At 42.2% G+C, this 19,321-nt stretch overlaps 2 protein-coding genes across 3 annotated transcripts in view; one reads left to right on the forward strand and one right to left on the reverse strand.

Moving 5' to 3' along the window:
• The window catches only part of LOC119172532 (protein AAR2 homolog), a 101,152-nt gene that overhangs the window by 41,554 nt on the left and 40,277 nt on the right, over window positions 1-19,321 (reverse strand). Inside the window, exon 1 of one of the 2 annotated variants that reach the window (XM_037423678.2) lies at window positions 5,715-5,841. The exons of the other annotated variant lie outside the window; for it this stretch is intronic. Within the exon in view, the coding sequence (XP_037279575.2) occupies window positions 5,715-5,722 (8 nt within the window). The 5' untranslated portion in view covers window positions 5,723-5,841. Of the gene's footprint in view, window positions 1-5,714; window positions 5,842-19,321 lie in introns of those variants that run through there. 2 annotated transcript variants of the gene reach the window in all.
• Window positions 5,765-19,321, forward strand: part of IFT54 (intraflagellar transport 54) — a 53,161-nt gene continuing 39,604 nt past the window's right edge. Inside the window, exons 1-12 of the mRNA XM_075893925.1 lie at window positions 5,765-6,310; window positions 6,387-6,455; window positions 6,525-6,573; window positions 6,688-6,800; window positions 6,883-6,978; window positions 7,050-7,364; window positions 7,433-7,480; window positions 9,084-9,195; window positions 9,380-9,482; window positions 10,662-10,760; window positions 12,752-12,866; window positions 14,415-14,463. Coding sequence (XP_075750040.1) covers window positions 6,176-6,310; window positions 6,387-6,455; window positions 6,525-6,573; window positions 6,688-6,800; window positions 6,883-6,978; window positions 7,050-7,364; window positions 7,433-7,480; window positions 9,084-9,195; window positions 9,380-9,482; window positions 10,662-10,760; window positions 12,752-12,866; window positions 14,415-14,463 — 1,303 coding nt within the window. The 5' untranslated portion in view covers window positions 5,765-6,175. The remainder of the gene's footprint in view (window positions 6,311-6,386; window positions 6,456-6,524; window positions 6,574-6,687; window positions 6,801-6,882; window positions 6,979-7,049; window positions 7,365-7,432; window positions 7,481-9,083; window positions 9,196-9,379; window positions 9,483-10,661; window positions 10,761-12,751; window positions 12,867-14,414; window positions 14,464-19,321) is intronic.

A 19,321-nucleotide genomic window follows, 5' to 3' on the forward strand; every position in this document is an offset into this window, starting at 1 on the left:
CCTCACTTCGAAGAGCAAAGCGCTTCTCCTTGAATTATTATAAAACCTCTCCCGCATTACTTTGTTTTTCCCCTTTCGGTAGTTACTGAGAGCCTGCTCCTTTTCCATCGCTATCATCCAATAAATCCTCTCCGCATCTCTGACTTTTCGTTTAATGCTCCTTGTTGCCACGTCGCCCACACTGCCAGCTGTACATTTACTGGTGAGCCTCCTAGTTTCTTTTCTCCACTTTATGTCCACGCTCTTCCTATACAAATACCCGAGCGCTTCCCTGATCCGTCTACTATCCTTCATTTTCCTGAGCCTCTCTTCAAATCTCATTTTGTTCTGAGCTTCCTTTCCTTAAAAGCCTGTCCATCCCATGTCCCCCTTTACAGCCTTATTCGTCGTCTTCCCGTGAGCACCCAACGCAAGACGTCCCACAGTTCTTTGATTTACATCCATTTCTGATTGTACCTCTCACTCAATGCACAACACTGAGTTCCCAAATGTAAGCACTGGAACCAATTCGCCTTTCCACGAACCTCGAAGCACTTTGTACCTATTGTATCCCCATAACGCTCTGTGCTCCATTATTGCAGCATTCCTCTTTCCATTCGCTGCCGATGTTTTTTTCCATCTCCCTCATTTACCTATATTCCAAGGTACTTGTACTCGCTTATCCTCTGTATTTCACGGCCCTCTATTGCAACAGCCTGGTCTTCGTGATCATTGAATACCATCAATCCACATTTTGTTGCACTAAATCCTAGTCCTAGAGCCTCGCCTTCCACTCCATATATATCTGCAAGCCGCTGTATATTGTCTTGACTATTTGCAAATATGACAATATTGTCTGAATAAAACAGACCTGGAAGCTTCTGCTCAACCATCACGCCACCCTGTTTGTGTGACAGATTAAACCCAATTTTGCTACCTTTTAGTGCTATTTCTATCATCAACATGTACAGCATGAATAACAGCCGGGACAAAGGGCATCCCTTTCTGAGCCCCTTGTTAATTTCAAAGCTGTCATTGCTACTTATCCTTCCCATTTCATACAAAATGTATTTTGTGGCCTGTCGATTCAGAATCGATTCTGAAGTTCTCCCAAAATATTATTTTGCTCTACTCACGCTTATATATTTAATTTTACTGCCTGCATCGCCAACCTGTATAGTACAGATGTAATGGTTAGTGGTCTATACGAGCAAATGTTAAAGGGCCAGTAAACAGGCTCCAACTTTTTTTTTACACCCCCAATACAAGCTCGGCAATTTGTAGATTAGACAGCAACAATCACGTTCTCTGAATATTAAAGCGCTGTGCCCCGTGCAGAGCCTCTATTTCGAAAAACAATTCACGCGCATCTTTTTTACGCCTGACCGACACCCTTGCACGCGCAGTGACGTCAACTCGGCGACGTGACGTAGCACGCAGCTCGCCGATTGGTCTAAATCAGGTATGAAAAAACAGAAGTGAAGTCAACGTCAGTTCCTGTTCCCACCCACAGCTACAAAACTGCCCCTTGTTTCTTGGCACTGCAGTAAAAGAACCAGCCTCGCAGTTGTCGCGTGCACATGTACACTCCTCGCTCAACTACAGCACCTGTGCGCACAAACGAACATACTTCGCCCTTTACATGAGCAACGCGGGTAAAAAGCGTAGCTCTGTTGTTGGCTGCAAATCGAGCGACTGGGCAGCGGAGAAGCATCGGCACTGGATGCCTTACGATGGGGTCCTGCACGCTGCATGGCTGAAGCGAATTGGCCTTCCAACGACGTACGTCGGGGACCTGATCGTTTGTGGTCGACACTTCGCACCTGACGCTTACACGGTTGACCTGCGGCTGGTGCGGCAAACAGTAAACAAACAACCATGCTTCGCAGCAAGCGGAAGTGCGTTGCGACTGATTGAGTTCGCCGATGACGTCAATCGCCGACGTGGTGTCACCCTGCCGAAGAGGGCGGAGTCACAACAGTGGGCTAAACCTCCCCCTTCATGGAAGGGAGAAGGCGGGCGAGGCCAGATAATAATTTGAAACCAGCTTAGACCGATGTTCTAACCCCTGTTAACTTCCTTAATATTGTCACGACGTCAAAACAGAGGTCTTGCAGTAGAGACTGAGACACCAGAAGCAGGTCGATCTTTTTAATTAGAACGCGCAAGCGAGTTCTTCTTCTTTGTCCATTTCGTAGTCTTTCGTGGCACATGCAGAACTGTCATCGTCTTTCTTGGGCAAGCACGTGACATTTGCCTCCCTCCGAAAGAATCATCGTCCCGATGCGCAACTTAGGTGCTCTACCAGGCGTATGAAGTGGTCGTACGAAAACGGTAACCGGGAGCTAATTAACTCGATAAATATGGTTTCATACGCACGACGTGCACGACTTTGGGCAAACACTTTTGGCGCTTAGAACTACAATTAGTGTCGGGAACAACTTCGTAGTTCACATCGTTAAAGCGTCGCGTGACGCTGTATGGACCAAAGTACCGTCTTAGCAGTTTCTCAGACAGTCCACGTCGACGTATCGGAATCCAGACCCACACTTTGTCGCCTGGTGAGTAGCTAACAAACTTGTGTCGGTTGTCGTAGCGTTGTGCATCTTGATGCTGCTGATGACAGATGCGCACGCGCGCAAGCTGTCTGGCTTCTTCGGCACGCTGAGTGAATTCTTCGGCGTCTACATGGATGTCATCACACTCATGCGGCAACATGGCGTCCAATGTTGTCGTGACTTCGCGACCATAGATCAGACTGAACGGTGTCATTCCAGTAATTTCTTGTCGAGCGGTGTTATAAGCAAAGGTCACGTACGGCAATATCTGATCCAAGTTTTTATGTTCTGTGTCAACGTACATACTGATCATGTCTGTGAGGGTCCTATCGAGGCGCTCCGTCAGTCCGTTTGTCTGCGGATGGTATGCAGTTGTTCTCCGGTGAGCTGTACCGCTGAGTCTGAGAACCGACTACAAAAGCTCTGCGGTGAAGGCAGGTCCTCTGTCTGTGATCACTGTTGTCGGAGCGCCATGCCGAAGGACGATGTTTTCGATGAAAAACTGAGCGGCTTCTGCTGCTGTGCCATGCTGCATAGCTTTAGTCTCCGCATATTGGGACAGGTAATCAGTGACCACAATAATCCATCTGTTCCCTGTTGTGGAAGTTGGAAAGGGATCCAGGAAATCCCTTCCAATCTGGGTGAACGGCTTTTCTGGTGCTTCGACTGGATGTAAAAGGCCGGCTGGCTTGCTGGGAGGCGCTTTGCGTCTTTGGCAGTCGGTGCACATTCGCACGTTATGGTTAACAGCAGCAGGTAACTTTGGCCAGTAGTACTTGCATCGTAGTTGGCACAATGTTCGGGTGTAGCCTAGATGACCAGAAGTTGCTTCATCATGGCACGCTTCCATAATTTCTTTTCGAAGAGAGGCAGGCACGACGAGCAAGTGCGGGTTACCAGTTGGTGAGAAGTTTTTCTTATAGAGAACATCGTTTCGCAAGCAAAAAGATGGCAGTCCTCTAGCAAACAACCGCGGCACGTCTTTACGTCGTCCTTCTAAATATTCAATGAGTGGTAACAGCTCAGGGTCACTGCGCTGCTCTCGTGCAATAGTGGCTGTGTTGACAACTCCCAAGAATTCTGCGTCGATGTTTTCGTCATCAGGAGCGACAGTTTCCACTGGCGACCGTGAGAGACAGTCGGCGTCGGTGTGCCTCTTCCCAGATTTGTAGACGATGGTCATGTCAAACTCTTGAAGTCTTAGGCTCCAGCGCGCCAAACGACCAGATGGATCTTTAAGGTTGGTGAGCCAGCACAAAGAGTGATGGTCGCTAACAACCTTGAAGGAGCGGCCGTACAAATACGGACGAAATTTGATGACTGTCCACACCACGGCGAGACCAAGAAAGACGATGACAATATAGCACATATTCACAAAATTCTTGCGGCAGCATGTTCACAAAGAAAAACTGCACATATATCTCTTTAAAAAAAATTTTGACCTCAGGGCTGTTTACTGGCCCTTTATTCTTTCTCTCTTGCCTTTATAGAATAATTTCATTCTACTTTTCTGCCAAGTGTCTGGTATTTCATTCTCATGTAAGCACTTTTTTACGGATTTCATTAGTGCTTCTTCAGTGCTCTTTCCTAGTTCATTAATGAGATGGACTGGAACCCCATCTAAGCCCGGAGTAGTGTGCTTAGAAAGCTTTACTTCGGCCTTCTTCCAATTGAAATTCTCAAGTACCACTACTTCCTCTGTAGCACTCTTCTTCATACTTTTACTCCCCGGAGAAGTCCCCTGCAGGACGAACTTTTTAAACGAATCTACTGTTACCTTTTGGATATAACCTAGTGCTTGGTACCCCACCAATTTATTTCCTCCTTCATCTACCCTATGCTACTACATTGTGACACACTTCCTACCTAGGGCTTTTAGGTGGCTACAAAATATTCTGGGTGCAGCCTTTTTCTTTTTGCAAATTTCTGTCATCCACCGTTCACTTTCACTTTTAATTTTTGCCTCAACCAATTTCGGCACTATGGTTCTTTTTCTCTAAATACGTTTCCAATATTTGGTTGACTTCATTCTGCGGCCACTTCTCCCTTATTTCCAGTCTGTGCTCCCGTGATGCCTCACGTTGCTTCTCGAATTCTTCTGTTCCACCAACTTTTTGGCTTTCTCTTTTCTTTACAGCAAGTAAACTTCTTTTTTTCCATCGCCCTTGCCATTACCTGTAACAGCCCACTATACTCCCAGTCTTTGCCCAGTAGTTTTCCTACTTCGTCCTCGACTTTTGCAGCTGTGTGTGTCATTTAAAAACGAGCTCTCGAGCTTTGACTCTATGTTCTTATTTTCAGTTTCATATCCCAGTTGTAATCAATGCTCAAGCTGTTAATGTCATCCTCGTCTATTCTAATCTCTCTAAGTTTGTTATAGATTCCCTGGGTATAAGACAATAATGAATGCTCGATTGCCTGTGTCCGACTTTCCGCGTACTCTGCCCCTCACACTTAGGCCCTGCATTAACCATCTCAAGACTATGTTGACCTAGCAATAACCTACCATCGGTGTCTGAGTATCCATCAAGGTATCTGAGCATTCATGTACCCTAGAAAGAATTATTTCGGCCGATTACGTTAGCATGCCCATGCTATTAGCGCCATCCATTAGAGGATCAACATAGCACTCAGCGGCCACTCCAGCCAGCACGCACGAAAATCGGATGCGCGCCACTGCGACCTCTTCTTTACGCCCAGGCAAATGCCTTCTGCCCAGGCGACACCACTCGGGTCCCCTTGTACTGGGACGCTGCAGGCATCGTCTCAAGACGAGCGTTTTACAAAAAACAAGTGAACCTGCTGCAAGCGAGCACTCTCCGGGCATTGTGGTAGGCTGTTCAACCGCGAAAGCACCAGATCGCGTTCGAGACGCACAAGAAAGAGACTTATCGCGTTTTTTTTTTTTTCTCACATTACCCCCCCCCCCCCCTTTTTATTTTCACCGCAAATTGCTTTGAAGCCGGTAGAAGAAGGGCAACCTTTGACTTTTGAGCTAGAAAACGGACTGCGCTTTTTTTCCACTACGAGATCTGCCGGCGAAATAAGCAAATTTAATAATATCAGGCTAGTGCACGTCCTCCGATCCCTCTCTAGCTCGCCGCGCTTTTCGCTAGACAGATGAGACTCGGCTGTACACTCTGTCGCAGCAAAACAAAGGTTAAGAAGAATACTCACTCAGCCATAATTTCAGCAACGTGCTTGTTGCAAAGCCTGTGCAAATTTAAACTTTGTAACAGAACTTGCCCTGCCGCACAATCAAAGCGCGAGACGATAATACACGATACGTGACAATACCGCACACTGTTCGAATTTGCGATGCAGCCGCGTAACAGCAACCTCAGTTTCGAAAACAAACAATTTAGGCAGCAAATTTTTCTAGTCTGCTAAACTGAGCAAATAAATCAACTTAAATCGTATGTATATTATATTTGAAGCAAGCACTATTAATTTGACATTGTTTACTACGATGAGATACGACATCGCGGGAAGGCTTTTTGTTACCATGGGGATGAATCCTAAACTGAAACTATACGTTGCCGGATTCCGCGCGTTCCTCTGCTGCCAAAAGATGTGATCGGATTCTCAACGCCAAGCAAGCCTTCCTGAGCGGCGATAAAAACCCAATCAAAGGCACGATGGACGAAGAAGTGAGCGCTAAGATAATTAAAAAAACGCAAGACCTCTTGGGATCTGTGATAAAGAGACCACCTCTGCAAGAAAAACTGCTCAAGAAACCGCCTTTCCGATTTCTGCACGACGTTATCCATAACGTAAGCACTCATCATGTCGCTATTTTGGGCGCATGGATGGCTTCAGCAAAGTTCTTATTTTGCACGCGCACTGCAGGTCATCAAAGCGACAAATTTTTTAGATGGATTGTACACCCAGGAAGAGCTTACTTCAGATAATATAAAGGCAAGTTCAAAATGAGTTTCTTTTTTCTTCCTCGACGCGGTTTATGTAATTTTCTACACATTTTTCTAGGACAAGGAAAGCAAAATAGCATTTTTACAGAAGGCTATTGATGCTGTCGGTAAGTACACACACTCAAAAATTTCTAAACATGAGTTTAGAATATGTGTGTGCATGCTTCCATTCGTGCTTAGTTGTGATGCTCTATTTGGTTTGGCGATGAATTCTGCACTAGGTATAGTAACTGGATCGGCGTTGCCCGTGCGACCATCAAAAATAGTTGCTGGACACGAGTCGGATAAAACCAACGAATTTCTTCAAGTACTTGCAAAGTCAGCAGCCAAAAAGGTGATGTGATGACACTTTAAGATTGGCATTAAGCTGTTCGTTTATTGTACAACTTATTATATTTGTACTCAAAACAACACAGGTAGACTCTAGTGAGGCTGTGAAAAGGGTTCTAGCTGGTGAAAAACCTCCTGCGCCAAGCAAACCTGAGAAAAAAAATGCGGAGAAAAAGAAAGAGGTGAAAACAATATTATTTTGATTGCACAACACCTGTTACATGAAGCATCATCACGTCATTTTACTTTGCAGCCAGTGAAAGTGTCAAAAAAGGCTGAAGGTGAACGGAAGTCAAGAAAAACAACAGGTGATGCCGACACAAGTAAAGATAAAAAATCGACATCCTCGGTGCAAAAACAAAAGAGCTCATCTAACAGCAAGTCATCCAAGTTGGACAAGCAGGTAGAGCACAGGTCAAAATCTAGAGAGCCTGACGCTCGCAAGACAGAGGGCGATGAGACGGGCAGTGAACGTCCAAAAACAAGCTCGAAGAAAAAATCAGCCAAGGAGGTGAAGGAGTGTACAGCTCCACCAGCAATGCCCAATGAAACGTCTAAGCTTGAACAGGTGAGCTACATGACAATGGACAAAGTGTCGGCAATTAAGAGTTCCCCCTCTCCATGTGCAAATTTCAGGATCAATTTGTTGCGAAGGTAGACAAGACTGACGCACATGCAGTCAATGTGAGTTGATGCTTAAACTACATCAATTATTTCTGCAAATGTATTTCACTGCAGGCATCTCCATACATAAAGATTTATGCACATTTTGTCTTAAAGAAAATCTTAACTTCTTTTTTGCAAATATCGACGTGTGCAACAAACATGGTGATTATCAGATGTGTATCTTTGCCTGATACTTCAACCAGAACTTAAATGTTTTTTCTTATTAATTTTATTGTAATGTTACAGCCGCAAGATGATGAAAGAAAAAGGACACAATGATGTAGCACAGGTCATAACAGCACTAATCTCGTGTATTCTTGTCTGTGTTTTGATGCCAACTGTTTACTTTATTGATATGAACCAACTTGCTCGTATTCAAATACTGTATTACCAATGTCATTATACAAGACAAAACTGCATAATACAGTAGACTCTCAGTAAACGAAAATTTGCTCAACCGAACTACTGCTTAAACGAAACTATTGCCTCTAAAATTCTTGGTCTCAAGCTTGATCTCTGCACCCATTTTCACCTCTCAGTAAACGGAGCTCCTGCTGAATAGAACATAATTTTCTGGTCCCTTCAGGTTCTGTTTACTGAGAGTCTACTGATTATAGTGCAAGGGATAATGTACGTGTTGAAACAACAGTTTTACCAGCATCGTCATGATTTATTTATTTATGTATGCATAAATAAAAACATAACCAGTAGAAATTATAAAGCATTTTGTACTCATACTAAAGCAAGTTCGATTGTATTGTAAGCTCCAGTATTGTAAATAAATAATGTTATATTTAAAAGAAAACATGTAGCAAATTTACTCCGAAAAAAAAAAAAGCATCATATATCAGCTTTGCCAATAATATTGATACGTGTATAGAACTGCCACTCAATAATATCGTTTAACAATATCATTTAAAAGTTGAATCTGACCCCCTATGGTGAGCTAGTGGCTAACGCACTTCGCTGCTGACGCACAGGTCACCGTATCTGCATTTCTGATGGAAGCAAAAATGCTTGAGGCCCATTTGCTTAGATTTAGGTGCACGTCAGAAAAACCCAGGTGGTTGAAATTTCCGGATTCCTCTACTACGTCATCTCTCATATGGTGGTTTTGGGACGTTAAACCATAACAATTATTAATATTAAAGTTGGATTTTGCTTTATATGTTTGCTAAAGAAATGAATTGCCAAAAGGGATGTTTTGTATGTGCATTCTGATAATTATGAATTATCTCAACAAACTGAGAAATGAGGAGAAAAGTAGAGATGTAACTTGGATCAATTGATTATGCAGATTGTTTAGTGTTAGAGTGCCCATAGGCTGTGCCGTCATTGTGTTGTGCATCTCTGCTTCGATACTAGTCTTTTTTCATGAGTCAGCTAGAAAAGCAGTAGAAATAATTGACACACATTCTTTTAACTTTGGTTTAACAAGTGTGATGCTAGAGTACATTTTAACAAGGCGTGATGACTATATTGGAATCTCCTGCCAAAGCTTTCTGTGCATCTGATGCTACCGCCTCTTAGTGCTTCTACACTATCAACTTCCGTCAATTTTAAAAAAAGAAAGACGTTTTATCATCTCTAATTAGTAGACCGTTTCCTCAATAATCTACAGCACAATATTCAAGATGATGAAGTGAAACGCCCACGTAGTACAAAGCGGTCATCTCACAAGGAGCAAATTCCGGAAAGCAGTGGTGAAGGACATCAGGATAAGCCACCTACATGTGAGACAAACTGATTTTTATTATTTATTCAAAGTATGTTCGAGAATTACAAATTTGTAGTTTTGGAGAAGCTGTATATGTATCGTATTTTGTACCTCTCAGGTACAAAATTACACAGGCTACCTATATCAGAGATTAATAAGCTCCTGGCAGAAGGCCTGAGATCTAATTTTTTCATCTCCAGTAAATAGCAGCAGCCATGAAATGGCTCCACAGGTGGATCACTCATTGGAACTTCCTGAGCCTGGAAGCAAGACTGTGCCAGATGTCGAGAGGCCATTGTCTCGGTAAGCAATTCATTACCGATAGAGGAATTTTTTTCATGAAGTGAAAATTGGCTTACAATTGCAATGGAGTGTACCATGCTTATCTTCATAGGTTTCTTGTTTTGTGGATGCTTCCTAGTAGGTTTCGTGGAAAGGAAGATAGAATAGAAAAGAGAAGAAAGTGAAGCCCAAATTGCCACTTTCTTTTTATGTTTCGTGATGCAGGCCGTGTAGATACTGGTGCCTTGTGCAAATCACGCCAGAATGTCTGAGACTATTTGAGAATATCTTGACATCAATTCATAGGCTTGAGCGCAAAAAGCTGAGTTGATTGCAGAAGAAACGCGGCCACTAGTGATAATGCTCAAATGTGTGACGCTGCATGTGTCGAAGTGTCTTGCCGTGGATCAGTTGATCAACGACCAATGCTCAATTCGCCACTATCAGCGCCATTGTGTATCACTGTAATCTGACTTTGCATTTAACGGCTACTAGTTTGGCCAAATAAGAAGTTTCATCTTAGACATACCGTCTGCTCCCTTCATCCACATCACGACCTCATGACAATAGTGTGATCACACTGCCAGAAACGCATAGGAAAAAATATGGACACCTTCTGGGCTGGCATAAAGAGCTAAGGTGTCACATAGAATGACATGGTCAACATAGCATGTTATCAGGAAGGTGCATCTTTTTTAACAATGCTAAGTTATAGCTGTGTCGCTGACAAAATTAGACCCTAGGCTTTGTCAAACAACAAAGGCATTCAACATTTCTCTAGCAATTTGTTTCTTCGTTTTCTCGGAATCAGCACATGCATAAACCATGGTGCACAACATCAGGATTCACAATGTGCGAAAAGATGCTCATTATCCCTCTTACTTATGCTACTAGCACGATTCCTCAGTCTGTAACTAATGCAACGTTTCACTTGCCCAGTTTCAGAACGCACAAAGATGTCTTTCTTTTTTCCTGCACGTTTCCATGGAGATGCCGTTATGTAAATAGCAGTCAGCAGTTGCCGCTTCACTGCTCTGCTTTTGTCTCTTTTGACAAAATGTGCTTTGCGCCACAGTCGAGCATACATAGGCAATCTAAGCATGGCCATAAAAAAATCCCTTCTGCAATTCACTGTAGTTGTAGTAAATTGGAAAGTTGATTCCAGTTTCATTTTAATTTTTTCTACATAAATTTCACTAGGTCAACACTGAGGTCATCACGCCCTCGAAGTTCCCGACCAGCTGCACCAAGAATACGAAAGAGGGAGAACTCTGCTGATAGCATGCCAGCGGCCATGAGGTGGGACTACCTCCTCCATCAATGACCTTTTTTTTTGTCTTATTATTAGTCTCTTTCTTGTATAAAAATATACCTGTCAGGACAGGCTGTAAAATTAAGACATGATTTCAACTCTTGTTTTATCTGCTTAAGTGCTCCTCGGGCAGTCTAAGTACCCTGCAAACAGATATGTGTTGGCTATTGATAATAGTGGCTACTCCTAGGCACAAACTAAATGGATGCAGACTAACAAGTGCACTAAGTTCACTATTGTCAGAGCCAAGCTAGGACTGTGAGGAAACTCTTGTTGTCAATGTCATAGGCTGTGCCCATCACAGTGATGACACCTTCATAAATTTCCATAGTGGTGGTTCTTGGGCCACTGAATAATATTGCCACTCAATCTTGTAACAATCACTGAAGAAAAATGAATCACTGATTTCTCAGTGATTCTATAGTGATTGTGATTCAGTGACTCAATGGTTGTTCAATGAAATTATTCACTGAAGAGGCAAATGTTTTAGGCTACTTAAATACACTTGCTTGCATATCACTCAAGCAAACAACTAAGGCATCAAACAAAGAAGCAAAACAAATTTTAATTGCAATATTATCAACCTTCTGAATTGCATTTTATTGACGAAGAAGGAACTCCTTTGTGTTTGATATGAACTAAACTGACTTAATTTCAGAGAATGAGTTTATTGGATTCGAAAAAGAAAACTAGGATCTACCAATTTCTGAGACACGTTTTATTAATTATCCTATAAGTATTTAACTCATCTTTCTTTAAATAGGTATTAAGAAAAATTGAGAAAAAAGTAGTTCAGCATCAAGTTAACAGTTTATTCAATTCAGACTGCAAAATAACGTCAGCCACATGATTCGATATGTCCTAAAAGGGAAAAGCTGATTAGCTGCTCTTCAAGCTTTTTTGGCTCTACAAATATGAGCTTCATGTATGGCTTTACAATGGGTGTTCAAATGAAAAGGTACGAAACATCATAACAACATTATCGTTAACATAGATTCCGCTATGGCAGAACGTAGCGATATATCTGAGGACAGGATCGCGGGTGTCTGCATGCACAGCAAAAGCTCTCATTAGGACTGCCATTCAATTCGCACAACAGCATGTGAGAGGACAGGATGGCATTTACGTAGCCAAATTCAACATCTGAGGCGTTATGTGATTTGTGACAGTGGAGGGTGTCGAACAAGCCACTATTGAATGCTTACGATTTCCATGTGTTCAGTCCCCTTCAAAAAAATATCTGAAAGGGATGCGCTTTAACCGAGATCACGGACTCAAAGACGCTGTGTAGGACTGGGTTTCGTCATGGCTACAGGCATTCTGGGAACAAAAAATATCTTGGCCCGTTCATCAATGAGATCATTGCGATTAAACATACAGTCTATACTTTGAATGAAATCTTCATTTACACCCATAGTTTCATTTCGTACCTTTTCATTTACATACCGCATGTATATATTATTGCATTGTGATTTGAGACTTTTAAATTAAAAATTCAGATACATTTATACAGTGTAAACAGATGTGTCTTAGTGATGCATTAATGCACAAAATTAAAAAAAGAAGCAATTTAGAAAACTGCAACGGCTGTTTTTTTTAGAGCTCAGAAGTTAATGAACTGGGGCTCAATTTTTAAATATCTGCCAGTCTATAGTGAAGTTTGTCTGGAAGCCTAACTTGATGTCAGAACTGCTGGTAAGAGCTCCAAAAATAAGTTAAAGACAGTGAAGTATTTGTGTGTCTTTCTACGGGTTGCATCTGTTTTCTTTTTTTTTACTGTTTTACCATTCTTAAATAGAAACCAATTCAGCCAAGCATCAGTTTTACCTAAAGAGTGCGAATGAGGTCATAGACATAGTATAACACAACTTAGCTTCAATCTACTCGCCAGTAGTCATCTTCCAGCACTCTACAACCCAATTTTTTCCTACAGTGGTTGCTTCCATTAAACAATTATAATAACCTGCTCATGTCACAGGGCTCCGACTGCTAAGCCAGTTGAAAACGTAATTCTGGACACAAGTGAAGACAAGAATGAAGATGACAAAGATGACGAGTTTGTGATTACCGAGTCTGCAAATGAACCAGTCCTAGTGAGTAAAAGGTTTTCAGAAACAAACTGAATTTAGTACATGCCCCTGTCATGTTTCATCTTTGGATTCAGTTGAGGCCAAGGGTGCATGCATAGGAATTATATTATTTTGCACATGTTCTAATGCTCACGTACTGACACCAAGACTTTGGCATGAAAGTCCAGATAAAAGAATGTTTTGCAGTGATTTTCTTCAGCATGTTAAGCAACCAAAGTACAACCAAACTTGTAACATAGCATGCTACAAAAAAAAAAAGGACGGGTTCATCATATTGTGTAATTGTTGTAAGCATGTATTTATTAAATGCTAGTATCAATGAAGTGAGGTTTTCTTTGGTTTGTATACTACCACATATAAGTTGTTATCTATGTTCATTATATTGGCATTCATTAAAACTTGCTAGGCTACTTGGTCACTCATCATATTGTGCAAATTTAGTGCAACTCCCTCGAAACACTCACACATTCACACTCGCTTCCACTCAAAAACCACCCAGCTACCAGCTGTTCATTGTGCCTGACTGACCATCTTATATACAGGATTATGTGCAAAAGCAATAATCAACAATAATGAGCATGTGCTAAACAAGTGATGCAAAAAGCAGCTACCCAATGCAACAAAGTAACAAATAAAAAAAGGAAGCACAGATGGACCAGTTAGGAGCACTAACACCTTGACTTGAGAAAATATATTTTCTTTCGATACAATACCGTGTACAGCGGCGGCCACGTTTGTGTAGAGCACACGAGCAGCCAGTTTTTGCTCCGCGACGCAAAACCTTGTGACAGTTTCGGGCTCTGAAGTGGTGTGCTAGGAGCATTTGTGTCCTAGTTGTGAGGCTGGCCACATCAGAGCCCGATTCTGCCTCAAGGTTTCGTGCCATGGAGCAAAAACTAGCTGCTTGCGTGCTCTACACAGACGTGGTTATGGCCGTACAGCTTGCAAACACGATTCTTTTTTTTTTTTCTATGAAACGTGCTTTCAATAAGAGAAATACAGGTGATTTCACGCTCCTTCTGGGAACCTGCCTGTCTGTATAGCAAGATTTACAGACACACACATTCTCAAAAGGAGCGTGAAATCATTTGCACGTCTGTCATTGGGAGCATACAAGTATATAGAAAAAAATAAGGATTGTTGTCTTAGCGAGCTGTCCATGGTGTTGTATCAAGAGGAAATATCTTTTTTCGAGGCAAGGTATTAGCGCTCCTAGCTGGTTTATTTGTGTTTCCCTTTCTTTATTTGTTACTTTGTTGAGAGGGGTGGCTGGTTCTTGCATCACTTGTTGAATCTTTGCTTATGCATACTGTTGTCGATCATTTGTTTTGCACATATTAGTGACGCACAATAAACAGTTGGCAGTGAACGCTGTGCATTTGTTTTTTTAGTAGAAAAATGTGCAGCTATGTGAGTATTTCAAGAGATTTCCAAGTTGCGCTACATTTACTAACAATATATTGACACTTGACTAATTATGGTCATGCTTGTGTCCTCGGCTGAACATAAACCAAAAGCTGAAATGAGACATTGATGATCGCACTTACGCAGGCCAAGCTGGACACCGTCACAGCAGAACAGCTTCCAGAGTCCGAGCAAGGCAAGTGGATCAGTTCACTTTGCGAAATTAGCTCGCACGTTCTCCTTGGGGGCTGAGTTGTTTAATGCTTACAGCACTTACAAGAACAAAAAGGAAAATATGGGCTAGTTGGTGATAGTTAATTTTCGATAACTCACAGCGCAAGAAGGTCACAGACGAAGCGCTCAGGTTGTCCTATACTTCGTCTGTGTCCTTCTTGCACTGTGAATTATCAAAAATAGACAACACTTACATTTCTCTCAGCCTACACTGGTTATGATCAAGTAATATGTGCTCTGCAAAGCTACGAAGGCTGGTGATTGTATAATTAACACATGACTGTTTATAATTGTACATGTCCAAGCATGTCACCTCCTGTATTTGCATTGGACCACAAACATCACCAAATCACAGATTCAATATTCAAAAGCCACAGTGGACCTTGATATTCGGGATCAGGCAATAAGCAATGGTGCTGTTTGTCTCCCACTTTTGGCCTGATAAACATTTATTTCTGCAAAATCTTTGTGGAGCAGCCACAAAGCAAGATAATTTATTTAAGTTTGCAAGAAATATCAGACATGATACTGTGCAAAGCAGCAACACATGTTTGGAGGACTCTATAGACTCGCAAATGGCACCGAAAGTATAATGCAACAAGTGGTGACGTTCCAGGGTGATTGGTACAGCTTTCAGAGAATAGGAGGTATTCCTGGATTTTCGAAGCAATAACAGTATCTCACGTAGCAGATCTTTACTACTACAACGCTTTTCAACAATGGGACATTCTTGTGATTGAGTGGTGTTTAAGAGTTTCTCCACTTTACTCTTTGGCACGAGTCAAATGGACTTCACCTTCACGCACCACTTGCTTGGCGACAAAAAGACGGTGCAGAAGCTCTTGGCTCCCGCAAGAAAAGCAGGAGACAGCCGGTGGTAAAGTCAAATGAACAATTGGATGAGACCCAAGAAGAACAATGTAAACCAACCAGAAAAACCAGTCCCACACAATGGTAGTACCTCTTTCTGACCAAGGAGTTTTTGGACTTCACATGCATTTGCAAAGGCTTCAAGTTCGCATACAGGTGAACTAAGATGTATTGAACACAGGTTTGTAGAGATGTTCTCTAAACAGCACGGTAGTGATACCCCTTGGGAGTCTCATATATCTTAATATGCATGTGATACAAATTCCACTTTCGATATGCCCCCACAAGTGAAGCCCAAGGTGCCCCCACAAGTGAAATTTCATTGAAAAGTTCTTGCAATAGTGTTTCTCTAAACAGTTTTCAAGCGCTTACAATGTCACTCTAAACATTAATGCGACAAAAATGTGGTGGTTTTATATGTACTGTTGAGAAATAAATCAAATAAAAAGTGAATTACATATCACCGTGAGGCAAATTGGGCTAGTTGCACGTATCGAAATACAGAAGCACGAGCCTTATTGGCACTGTACAATGATAATTTGCTTTGGCATGCCCCAAAGCAACATAGACATACAGAGTGATGGAGCATATAAATAGTAAAAACAGCCATGAAATGCCGCAACTCTTATGTGTCAAAATACACTGTAATCCCCAGATGTTATACATTTGAGTGTAAATGAAAATGAGAGTATGCCGGGTTCACACCGATCTGCCATAGAAACTACTTTGGATCACTTCAAAATTAAAGGATTTTCGTAGGGGAATAAGTACAGAACGTTCAGAACGTACTTCTCCACGTCAAGGGGGTCTTCATGGATTTCAGAAGCCCTGTAGTCATCCAGCAACACTTTCCAAAGAGCAAAAGAGGTTATGCCACACTTTTATGTTCAAAAACACATCACAGCTGCCAGTGTTCAATTACCTTAACTTTGCATTAGCTTTGCATATTGAAATTTAATACGTACCAACTTTCATTGTCAGTGCTTATCAATGGTTAGCTTTTATGAATAAGATGTGTTATGCGATGAATATTTGATGCATCACTAGCACACCCCAGGTCCAACACCTGCGCTGGGCCTTTTCAATGGAATGCGTGTCATTCTTTGTGCTGAGTACACCTCAGGACGACCATTTTTGTCCTTTTGGTGTGTCAATATTTCATTTTAGACTGCCTTCACAAACATCCTTCACTGAATTCTGACTTTTCAACAATGTTCTTTATTATACTGGGGTACGTTATAAACTTAATGACTACGGGGGAAGGCTTCCATCAGATATGGCATTTTGGATTTCAGAATACATCTCTGTGCTAATGCAGTGAAAAATGAGATGGTTATTAAGTTTCGTGAAAATGTGCAATAAATGCTTTTATTTATTTATTTATTTATTTATTTATTTATAGTACTGCTATGATGTAACTTCCACTATAGCAGAGTGGTACATAAACATAATAAACATGCTTTTCGGGAAAAAAAAAAGACCGACGAATAATGGCAAGGCATTCTGAACAGGTTACAGAATACTTCGAAACGTCGGACTCTGCCCAGGCGGCGCTGTGAAAAACGCTGCCATCAGCGCCCCAATCGCCGTGCCAGCCTTAAATGAGTAGTGCAAAGAGAGCCGTCTGCAAGTGAACATGCATATATGCCCTCCTGTTTCGTTAGTCTTGAGGTGTGGTTTTTGAAAATCAAGGACCTGGCAAGCTTTTTCCATAAATCCAACCTCACTTCAGAAAAGTAGGAAGCTCATCAAAGCGCCTGCTGGTACAACTTTAAAGATGTTTCAGTTATTTTGGTGTGCTTCAAGTGCAAGCGAGCATCGCATGATATCGAGTTTGAGGCAAGCACTCCGACCGTCATGCGATCTTTAACGCCTAAGTGCGTTAAACTTGGGCACACACAAGATGCCAAAGCGATGAAGTACATACACGAGCAATGTATCTTACTATCAGTGGTACAAAGCTCGCTTTATCCAGCACAAATGTCCCTGACGATTTTCGTCTTTGCAGTTTCATTCTCTATCGATATCTCACTTCCTGTGGATTGAACTGTTGCTAGAATGTTCTGTTGACAGTTGTCTAGCGTTTGTATATAGCACAAATGGGGATACATGCGGGTGTGAACAATGAAAGGTACAAAACCAAGGCCTTTGAGATAGCCCTGGCAATTACGCATACCAAAGGCAAAAAAAACCTGATTGTGGTCGTGATCATTTTGCAATTTACCTGTATAACGTACATGTTCTTGTTTCCTCGTTAAAGCTGGAACTTAGAGCCTTCAAAGCCATACATGTGTAATACTGTGTGGTGGCGACAACTTCAGTTCATCAGTAGTCGTGGCGTGTGCAATGTTTATCGCTCGTGTCACCTGTCTACTGTTTCACGGCGCGCACCGCGATCAGAAGCTTCATAATCAAAGTTGCCATGGTTCTTCCTCAAGGCTACTCAGAACAATAACAGGAAACCTACATTATCACACTTTCTCAAGCGAACGGCTGTGGAGAACGCAAGTAATTCGCTTACCCAATGCGTTCGCGACTGCCCATATCCTGCACTCTCACCGTTATGCTTCGTGAAAGCTGCGGAAATTAGCCATACTGAAGTCTTTTTTACATCAGTGGCAATTCACAACACAACAGTAGCCTCGGCTAGGGTCTGAGTGTGAGAGCTGTTGCGTCTGCTCTTGTTTTAGTCGTCGTTCTGGTGAGTGAACCAGTAAGCACTTCATGGCGGTTCAGGGACGCTACTGACTAGAGGAGAGAAATTTGTAGCACTTTTTCCAAGTGTTCAATGTGCAAATACACCTAATATTTAGCTCAGTCCTTGTTTCTTACGCTGTAGCTGCACCTGGCTGCTCAGCAAACTGTGCAAGAGTTGGGATTTGCACAACTCAAAACTACGTCGACAGGTTGAACTGCGTGTCCACAAAACTCCAGAGTTTGACATCCAGATCAAGTCCTCTTCAAAGGATACCGAAGATTTTTGGGTTACAGCTTCAGCATGCAAGTTATTCCAATCACAATTATTGTGCAATGTTAATTGCTTTAGTGATGTTAGGCACATCCTTGCCGTTTTATGAAAACTTTCAAAGCTGCACTCGCAGGCAGACCTCAGCTTCGACTTACACAATTAGGCTATCAACAAGCACAATCATCAACAGCACGACATACCATTTTAGCATCAAAGTTGGCCGATATGTTTCACAGTATGTTAAACAAAAGGTTGTCTTAATTGGAGATAGTTAGCCTATCAATCACAATTGTTTAAGTTAGATAGGCAGTGGCACACAAACATAAAAAAACTCTAGGCAAAGCTGAACCATAAATATTGTGCAGACATCCATGGTATGTTTCAGAAATCCAAATTACGAAAATTAGATGTACCCGCAACTATGAAAAGCTCGACCGAGTAAGGCCGCAGGTATGTTGCACATGGACACTGAATGGACATTTAACAGATATACATAGACATTGTCGTTTAGTAAATAAAGGCTGTTTTCATGCACTTTGCAGACTTATTGCATGTAGTTGGTGTGTTAGACCTGCGGTCCCATGGGAGTCCTGCTCATTTCCGCTTGGCTGTGCTTTATAGAAAGCATAAAAGGCGTGATTCTAGCTGCATAAATTGATATCTGGCGTTTAATGTCCCAAAACCACCACATGATTATGAGAGATGCCGTAGTGGAGAGCTCCGGAAATTTCGACCACCTGGGGTTCTTTAACGTGCACCCAAATATGAGCACAAAGGCCTGCAGCATTTTCGCTTACATAAAAAATGCAGCCGCCACAGCCGGGATTTGATCCCGCAACCTGCAGGTCTAGCCGCCGAGTACAACTAGCTAGGCCACTGTGGCGGGGCGAGGCTGGCCGGATTGCTGTCAGACGACAAATTTAAGGCCAGCCTCACTGTGTTGATGCTTTCTATAAGTATAGCACAACAGCTAGCTAAGAGC

This window comes from Rhipicephalus microplus, chromosome 4 (assembly GCF_043290135.1).
Source record: "Rhipicephalus microplus isolate Deutch F79 chromosome 4, USDA_Rmic, whole genome shotgun sequence".
NCBI classification, from domain to species: Eukaryota; Metazoa; Arthropoda; class Arachnida; order Ixodida; family Ixodidae; genus Rhipicephalus; species Rhipicephalus microplus.